Genomic DNA, 9,926 nt, shown 5'->3' on the forward strand with positions numbered 1-9,926 from the left:
GAGTCGGCCAGGAACATACAGAGACACAAGGGAAGAGATGTAGTGAGGAGCAGAGGAGTCGGCCAGGAACATACGGAGACACAAGGGAAGAGATGTAGTGAGGAGCAGAGGAGTCGGCCAGGAACATACGGAGACACAAGGGAAGAGATGTAGTGAGGAGCAGAGGAATGGAGGGCTTTGAAGGTTAAGAGAAGAAGTTTGTAGGATATTCTTTGTTTAATAGGAAATTTTAACAAACTTTTTGGATATATTCCGAAATGTTCTATAATTTAGAAAAAATACAAATTTATCTCAAAATTGTTTAGTAAATGGGCCCCTTAGAGACATATTTAGATTTAAAAAAAAAGAGTTTTTTTTATTACAACAACTCGCCTGTGAACTTATTTATTCAAAATCTTGAAACTCAAAAAACCTGAAAAAACAACTAGAAATCAGTGAAAGGTTAATATTATCACAATATAATTCACTTAAACACAACCTACTGACCCCACAATTATTCTGGCAACTCTCCCCAACATGAAGCTGTTTGATTGGCTGCCACAATAAAAGCCCAACCCAGCAATACTATTGGGCAGTGATCCTGAACAAACTGTGATCAATCTCAGTGCTCAGCTGTATGAACGCTCACCATCACTATTAGAAGACATTTTAGACAAAAAGGCCGTATATCTCTGCAAAATGTTATGAACCCTTTTGGATTTAACCATTTATTTTTCACAATTCGTCAAAGACCAGAACATAATTGTCTGAATCTTTTCCCTCTTCATGCAATTTCAATTGGGGAGTAAATGATTTGGATGGGATCCCAAAAAGAGAATGGTTTAGAAAGTTCATTGGTCTGATATGTCAGAGTTTTTAATATTTTCTTTATCCATGGTATTATTATTGTTATTATTACCTTCATTACCTAAGTTACTTTTGCACCATTGTCAGGACGAAATGGATTTTTCCCCTGGGTCTATGTAGGGACCCATAGGGTTAATATGCCCCTATGCCTTTAACCCATACATTTTTCTTAGTTTGTGCTGTTACTGGGCAAAGACCCATGTATCTAGTTTACAGTTTGCATTATGTGCCTATTGGTTATTAGGCTGACCACACCCTTTGCACTCCAATATAGTGTTTAGCCAGGGGGGTGGCTCTTCCTCTTTGGCTTCCTCTTGTGTCTCAGGTGGAAGGTCCACTGAGCCTGGGATCAACAGGGCCCTGAAAAACCATCTACCCTTGAGAAACATCCAACTCTAGTGAAGTTGGGGAACAGGGACCCGGTGAATGAGGAATAGCAAAATAGAAGAACTCAGTAGAGCAATTTCTAGGAAAGTGAGGTAGACAGGAAAAGGTAGTAAGAGCAGTTCTGGCTCCAACCAGGAGGTTAGCTAGGAAGTATCCCTCTTTACAGGCACTGTTGCTTTAGTTTAGGGCCACCGTTAAGCCATAGGAATCCCTCCATAGTGGTCTGACAAGTGTCTTTACCCTGCCCAGACTCGGTAGAAGTGGGATAAACTAGTGGGCATCCTCTCTTGCTGTCCTCAGAGTGTGATACTGCTATTTCCTTGATGTGAGTATTATCTACTGTATGACCCTGTGAGCTAATTGTCTTGGACAAATAAATCAGTTATCATTTGTTTCATCAGCAAGAACCTTCTGGTGTCCATTATTTTGGATTACTTTGCACATAGCATAAGTGAGTTGTAGTTGCACTACTTCCCTGGGATATTTTCACTTAGCGAAAGCCCATCTGATGTGTAGAATCCTATGTACCCCATGCTTTAAAGCCATTCTATCTGGCGCTGTTTTTTAAAGCCAAATAGGGGTTACATATTGCAATCATCTTTAATTATCAAGTTTATTAACCCAGTAATAAGCACTTAGTCGGAGATCAAGCAAGAATATAGTTTGACATTATGAAGTCTCACTGTAGGTAAGATAACTGAAGACAAATTAAAGGTGTCACGGTCGGCACCCTAAACCAGAACTGATGCCAAGTTCCTTGGTCTCGGCTCGGCTTCACCAGTATTGTGACCGCCTTTGGCTTCGGGAGGAGCCCTCAGCTACTCGGATGCCACCTGGACTTATACGAGAGGTGCAGAGCAGGAGTTCTGGCTAGCAATGGGGCACGACTGTAGAAAGTCAGTTAGGCCGAAGATCACGGTACAAAAGGATTAGGAAAGTTCGTAGTCGGGAAGGCTGGGTCAAGGCAGGCAGTAATCGGATAGTCAGACAGGCAAGGGTCAAAACCAGATGATCAAAACAGCAGGATGAGGCAATATCGGAGTCAGAGTACAAGCCAGGGTCAGATCACGAATATCAGAGTAGTCAGGAACAGGCCGGGTGAATAACAGGAAAATACAACAGGAACAAGGCTCAGGAAGGCACCAGGAAACAAATCCTATCACGGGCAATGAGAAAAGGCAAAAAGTCCCTTTAAATGATTTTGAATTTCGCGCCATTGCACGCTGACGTCATCACGCCAGCGCGCATGCGCTTAACAACGCTGAAGTGCGCGTGCGCGCACTTAGGAAGGAACCGGCGCAGAGGGAAGACGGCGCGGCAAGCGTACCCGCCGCGCCGGTGAGGCAGATTTTATTACAAAAGGGAACTTAGAACAGTTTCTTCTGTAGCATGTAGGGTTGCCACCTCTTCTGGCTTTCTTAGCTGGCCAGGGGGTGGGGGTGATGTCACAGGGGGGACAGAGAGCAGGTGGGGTTGTGATGTCACAGGCAGGTGAGAGACGGGGCCATGATGTCACGGGGGGGGGTGGGGCTATGATGGGGTGATTGCCCCATCAATGTTAGCAAGTACTACCTGGTTTTCCTAATTTGGGAAACTGGGCAGAAGGTTTGACCCATATAGTCCTTCTGAAAACCAGGCTGTCTGGGTCAAAACCATACAGGTGGCAACCCTAGTAGCATGTTTAGCCTTTCTGTGAGCACAACCAAAAGTCTGATCTTTCTAATTTTAAAATTTGAACATATGATTTCATAATCTGTATTTTCATATTCCTAGATCCCAAGAGCTCAGTGCTCAGACAATTGTCTCCCCGGATTCAGGAAAGTGTCAAAGTTGGGAGCCCAGATTTGCTGCCATGACTGTATCCCGTGTTCTGAGGGAGAAATCTCAGCTGGAACTGGTAAAATGCAAAAGTGAAATAATATGAAATGAATGTTGTGCAAAAACAGCAAATAAATCAGTAGCAGGTAAAGCTTTTTGCTGTAGCTGATTCCTTTCCGCCAATAGGGGCCGGTAGTGACGAGCGAAAAATTTGCAAAATGTGGGTACCGTGCAACTTTTTTGGTGCATGTTTTTTACATGACCATGCCCTTTTCTGAATTTTGTGCTGCAAAATTTGGCACAAGTTTTGCGAAAAAATTTAATATTTGATTTTAGATAAATCTGCCTCTAGGTGTTACTTTAGCAGAAAAAAAAAGAATAAGGCTATTTATGGGGTATAGTAATATCTGCTGGTGTAGGAGATATTGAAGCCATCTTGGATGGTTGCAGAGTGATTACATACTTGAGCACCAAAAGCCTTTTTCTCATTAATGTATCTTTCCTTTTCAGACAGTGAATACTGCATGCGATGCCCAGACATGGAATGGCCCAATAAGAAAAAGGATCAATGTGTTTCTAAAATGGAAGATTATTTATCATACACTAAAGAATTGATTTCTGTTCTTTTTTCATTGATCTCTGTTACATTTGCTCTGATAGCCATAGTAATACTGGGGGTTTTCATCTTCTACATGGACTCCCCCATAGTGAGAGCCAACAACCGGAGCCTGAGCTTCCTCCTCCTTGTCTCCATCAAGCTGAGCTTCCTCAGTGTGTTTCTGTTCCTCGGTCGCCCTGTGGATATAACCTGCATGCTGCGCATCATCACTTTTGGAATCACCTTCTCCATAGCTGTCTCTTCTCTCCTGGCCAAGACTATCATGGTTTGTGTTGCTTTCAAAGCCACCAAGCCAGGGAGCTCATGGAGAAAATGGCTGGGAGTCAAACTGTCCAATTCTGTAGTCTTGTTCTGCTCATCCATTCAAATAATCATCTGCATGACTTGGTTGGCCATTTCTCCTCCCTTTCAGGAACTGGACATTCACACTTCCCCTGGAACCATCATCATTCAGTGCAATGAGGGCTCAGCTATTGGCTTTTACTCAGTTATTGGGTATATGGGGCTTCTGGCAGCTGTTAGTTTTGTTTTAGCATTTTTAGCTCGGAGCTTACCGGACAGTTTTAATGAGGCCAAGTACATCACTTTCAGCATGCTGCTCTTCTGCAGTGTTTGGATCACAATGATCCCGGCCTATCTGAGCACCAAAGGCAAAAACACTGTGTGTGTGGAGATATTTGCCATACTCACCTCAAGCGCGGGCCTTTTAGCCTGTATATTTCTGCCCAAATGTTATATAATACTACTCAGGCCAGACATAAATATGAAAAGAAATTTGCGTAGAAAGTAATAATGTAATGTTCACAGCACCATTAACAGTTCTGCTATATTCTGTAATATGTAATTATCATTATTAGATTATATATCACTATGTACAATATATTTCTCCCAAAATGTTACATCATTTTGTTGAAATGTGATATTGACATAAAATCTGATTTACACAGAAATACTGTAAGTACTGGTGAGGTACAGTAAAAAAAAGGAAAGTCTTGTAATGTTGTTCCATCCTTGATTGTTTGCCTTTAGATTAACTTTTATTATGATGTAGATAGTGCTATTTTAAGACTATTTGCCATTGGTCCTCATTCTTTATTATTTGAGGTTTTTGAATGAATTTGCTTTTTGATCAGCAACTCTCCAGTTGGGTCCAACATAATCTAGCAGCCAGGCAGTGGTTTGAAAGAGAGGTACGAATATGAATATGAGAGGACCTGAATAGAAAAATAACAAAATAAAAAGTAGGAATAACAAAAAAAATTGTTGCCCCCCCCAAACAAGAGATTTTTTGGCTGCTGGGGTCAGTGACCCCGATTTGAAAGCTGTAGAAGAAAAAAAATGTATTAATTTGTTATCGTTTTTGAAGACCAATTGAACAATTGCTTAGAATTGGCCTTCTATAACATACTAAAAGTTAACTTAACAGGGAACCACCCCTTTAAGCTCCATGCAGCCATACTTGCCTGACTAGCTTGCAAAGGATTCACTACCAATCCCATCAGATTGTATGTCCCTGATAACTCCCATCCTGCTTATTCCAAGCCCAGGTAAGGTCTTTTGAAGTCTTAGGGGGAGATTCACTAATCCACGAACGGTCCGAAGGCGTCCAAATGCGTTTTTTTTGTAATAATTGGTATTTTTGCGACTTTTTTGTATGTTCCGCAACTTTTTCGTCGATGTCGTGAAAAAATCGGATTGGTTTTTCCGCCGTTTACAATCGCTCAATACGAAAAAATCGCGACTGCGATGAAATAGTCGCGCAAAATATGATAAAGTCGCGGCGGCGATGAAAAAGTCGCGACAGATATGAACAAGTCATGACGGCGATAAAAAGATGGCGAAAGTTTCGTTTCCAATCCGAATTTTTCCCTTTCGGGATTCGGATTCATGGATCAGTAAATCTCCCCCTTAGTCTTAATATGAATCACATTTATCAAAATTCAAATTTGGGGATATTCAATTATTTTCGAATTAGGAAAAAAGTGAAAACTCACCAAATTCGAATGTGCGATAATTTGTTAAAACTTGATTATGAAAAAAAACTGCATTCTGTTTATCATTTTCAATGGGTCTACCAACTTTTAAAAAAAAATCTCAAAATTTGAGAAAGATGCAGTACTTTTACTTTTGAGGTTTTTGTTCTTAATAGTGATGAGTGAAGCTGTCCCGTTTTGCTTCACCGAAAATTTTGTGAATCTTTTAAATAATTTGCGAAACGGCTAAAATGTTGCGCGTAACAAAAAATTATTGTCCTCATCAAAAAATCATGTACACAACTTTTTTTTTGACACATAATTTTTTTGACACGGGTGACATTTTTTACTAGGTTAATTTTTTTTGGTGTGTTAAGGGCAAAAAAACTAATCACTGCAAAAACTCAAATTCAAACATTAATAAGCCGGCCCCTTAGAGATTATAAGGAGAATAGAAGTGGAGTATGTGGGTGGCAAATAAGTAGGTATCAGTACATCCTGGGGAGGAAGCGGAACAGCGCTACAGTGAACCAATAAGACACATGGAGGCCCATTTATCAATGTTTTCCTGGTTTTAGAGGTTTTTGAAATCACAAAAAATGAATTTTCTCTAAAACCACAAATGCCAAGTGATTTATTCAAACAGCCGTATAAAAAATGCACAAATAAAGAAAAAGTGGAAAAAGTGCAGAAGAAAATGGAAAATTATTCATTTTCTCACACAAATTAAAGAGACAGATTCACTAAAACTCTATAATTTATCATTTATTTTTTCCATCAAACTCAACTAAACCCATTTTCTTGAATGTCTAACATTTACTTTAAAAATCTGATAGGAAAAGTCAGTGTGACAAAAAATTAAAAAAAATGAATTTTTTGAGTTGTGGCTCCAAAACCGTGACTTTTTCAAATTGTCGCACAAAAACCAGCGGCAAAAATCCAAACACTCAAAAGTTTCAAGACAAAAGAAGCATTTTCCAGAAAAGTGAAGGGACATCTACCACTGACTTCTTTATGAATTTGACAAGTTTTGTCAGATTTGGGTTTTTAGCAGTTTAGATGCATAGTAAATCTAGAAAAAAAATTGCAACTCTTTTACTGGTGACTTTTAGCACTCAAAATCTGAATCGAGAAGAAAAAACAAATCTGATGGTTAGTAAATTAGCCTCTAAAAAAATGAAATATCTAATATCATGTAGCAGAAAAAGATCTTCCAATTATAAAAAGGACCCCTGCTTATGACTTCTATGTGACCTTGACCGCTTTTAGATGGCTTATTTTTGCTTTCAGATTTGTCACAGTTTTGACGCATAATTAATGGTGATAAATCACATTTTTTCCCCCCACAAAAATATGAATTGTGAAATAAAATACGAATGTGAGTGAATGCCCCCCAGAGTCAGTGAAAAGGAGTTTTCATAGGAATAATGGGGTCCATTTCATTTGGGTGGGCCTAAATATATTTTATGTAGAGATTAAGAATGAAGGACGGCAGACTTTTGTTTGAGGGAGCCCCCCCAGCTCTAATGGACCAATCGGTAGGCTGTAGAGTTAAGTTCCTTAGGGCTCCTTTACACACAAGCTCAGTATATATTAGTTTGGATGAGAAACTGAATTCATTGACTACCTGTGCCCATTAGAGATGTAGCGGACTGTTCGCCGGCGAACTAATTCGCGCGAACATCAGGTGTTCGCAAGTCCGCAAATTCGCGAACTTTTGGCGATGTTCGCCATTTTGGGTTTGCCGCGTTTTTTTTGCGCCGCGTTTTTTTGCCTCGGTTTTTTCCGCCGCGTTTTTTCACTTCGGTTTTTCGCCTTTGCGTATACATAGGAATAGCTTGTGCTTTTTGTTTTGGCGTTATTTTTTTGCGGGTTTTTTTTGGCATTTTTTTTAAAAAGTATTTTTCAGAGAAATTTTTGCCCTTGACCCCCCTCCTGCATGCCACTGTCCAGGTCGTGGCACCCTTTAAACAACTTTAAAATCAGTTTTCTGGCCAGAAATGGCTTTTCTAGGTTTTAAAGTTCGCCTTCCCATTGAAGTCTATGGGGAATATTCTATGGGGAATATTCGCGAGTTTTGGCGAAAGTCCGCGAACGGGTTCGCAAACATTTTTGGCGATGTTCGCTACATCCCTAGTGCCCATAAATGCTCTTGGCGACTGGCAAGGGGTGCCCACGCTACTACCAAGCCTTCTCTGTTGGATAGAGTGCTAGTGATTAGCAAATTTTTTCAGCAGGCATGGATTTGCAGCAAAACTCCGCATTTTACCATCAGAATTTTTTTTCTCAAAAGGGCCACTAAAATTTGCCACAAAAAAAGTTGGGCGAGTGAGGAAAAATTTGCTGTTGCGTCAAAAAAAGTGTAAAGGGCAAAAAAACTAATCACTGCAAAAACTCAAATTCAAACATTAATAAGCCGGCCCCTTAGAGATTATAAGGAGAATAGAAGTGGAGTATGTGGGTGGCAAATAAGTAGGTATCAGTATATCCTGGGGAGGAAGCGGAACAGCGCTACAGTGAACCATAAAGACACAGGGAGGCCCATTTATCAACATTCTCATTTTCCTGATTTTAGAGGTTTTTGAAATCACAAAAAACAAATTTTCTCTAAAACCACAAATGCCAAGTGATTTGTTCAAATGGCTGTATAAAAAAGCATAAATGAAAGAAAGTGGAAAAAATGTGGGAAAAAAAAGGGAAACTCACATTTTTCATTTTCTCACACAAGGGACAGATTCAATAAAACTCTATAATTTATCATTTTTTTTCCCATCAAACTCAACTAAACCCATTTTTTTGAATGTCTAAAATTTACTTAAAAAATTTGATAGCAAAAGTCAGTGTGAGAAAAAGTCTAAAAAAACTCGAATTTTTTGAGTTGTGGCTCCGAAAACCATGACTTTTCCAAATTGTCGCACAAAAACCAGCAGCAAAAATCCAAAAACTCGAAGGTTTCGAGATAAAAGAAGCATCTTCCAGGAAAGTGAAGGGACATCCGCATTTTGCGATTTACTTCAAAAAAAAATTGCTGTGTGAGGAAAAAGTTGCGCTGCCAAATAAATAATATAAATATTACCCCAGCGCTGCCCAATAAATAGTATAAATATTACCCCAGCACTGCCTAAAAAATAATGTGAGTATTACCCCAGCACTGCCCAATAAATAATGTGAGTATTACCCCAGCACTGCCCAATAAATAATGTGAGTATTACCCCAGCCCTGCCCAATAAATAATGTGAGTATTACCCCAGCAATGCCCAATAAATAATGTGAGTATTACCCCAGCACTGCCCAATAAATAATGTGAGTATTACCCCAGCGCTGCCCAATAAATAGTATAAATATTACCCCAGCACTGCCTAAAAAATAATGTGAGTATTACCCCAGCACTGACCAATAAATAATGTGAGTATTACCCCAGCGCTGCCCAATAAATAGTATAAATATTACCCCAGCACTGCCTAAAAAATAATGTGAGTATTACCCCAGCGCTGCCCAATAAATAATGTGAGTATTACCCCAGCGCTGCCCAATAAATAATGTGAGTATTACCCCAGCGCTGCCCAATAAATAATGTGAGTATTACCCCAGCACTGCCCAATAAATAATGTAAGTATTACCCCAGCACTGCCCAATAAATAATGTGAGTATTATCCCAGCAATGCCCAATAAATAATGTGAGTATTACCCCAGCACTGCCCAATAAATAATGTGAGTATTACCCCAGCACTGCCCAATAAATAATGTGAGTATTACCCCAGCGCTGCCCAATAAATAATGTGAGTATTACCCCAGCGTTGCCCAATAAATAATGTGAGTATTACCCCAGCGCTGCCCAATAAATAATGTGAGTATTACCCCAGCGCTGCCCAATAAATAATGTGAGTATTACCCCAGCGCTGCCCAATAAATAATGTGAGTATTACCCCAGCGCTGCCCAATAAATAATGTGAGTATTACCCCAGCGCTGCCCAATAAATAATGTGAGTATTACCCCAGCCCTGCCCAATAAATAATGTGAGTATTACCCCAGCACTGCCCAATAAATAATGTGTTATGTGAGCACTGCCCAATAATAATAAAAAAAAGTGTGGGCGACAAAAAAAAAAGACGCGGGCGACAAAAATGTGAATTTTTAGCCATTTTGCGAATTTTATGGCGAAGTGAAATGGGACAGATTTGCTCATCACTATTATTACTGCCCAGGCCAAAATTTCCCTACTGTTCATAAATGAGCCCTACTGCCACCATGATGCATAATCCACATAGTAAGGACATGTGAA

The 9,926-nt window shown here is 39.8% G+C and overlaps 1 protein-coding gene across 1 annotated transcript; it reads left to right on the forward strand.

The window, feature by feature from the left end:
- Window positions 1–2,479: 2,479 nt before the first annotated feature.
- Window positions 2,480–4,460, forward strand: LOC116408377 (vomeronasal type-2 receptor 26-like). The gene is made up of 3 exons (XM_031895151.1): window positions 2,480–2,571; window positions 3,007–3,130; window positions 3,930–4,460. Exons 1-3 carry the CDS (start codon window positions 2,480–2,482, stop codon window positions 4,458–4,460), a joined length of 747 nt encoding a protein of 248 aa, XP_031751011.1.
- The last annotated feature ends 5,466 nt before the right edge of the window (window positions 4,461–9,926 follow it).

Source organism: Xenopus tropicalis, chromosome 1 (assembly GCF_000004195.4).
Source record: "Xenopus tropicalis strain Nigerian chromosome 1, UCB_Xtro_10.0, whole genome shotgun sequence".
Lineage (NCBI taxonomy): Eukaryota > Metazoa > Chordata > Amphibia > Anura > Pipidae > Xenopus > Xenopus tropicalis.

Bases quoted from the DNA above. Each gene is read 5' to 3' on its own strand.
- LOC116408377 (XM_031895151.1), top strand. From the start codon at position 2,480: ATGCGCTTAACAACGCTGAAGTGCGCGTGCGCGCACTTAGGAAGGAAC. The intron at 2,572-3,006 runs GTGAGGCAGATT...TCATATTCCTAG, and splicing joins CAAGCGTACCCGCCGCGCCG to ATCCCAAGAGCTCAGTGCTC. The intron at 3,131-3,929 runs GTAAAATGCAAA...CTGGCCAAGACT, and splicing joins AGAAATCTCAGCTGGAACTG to ATCATGGTTTGTGTTGCTTT.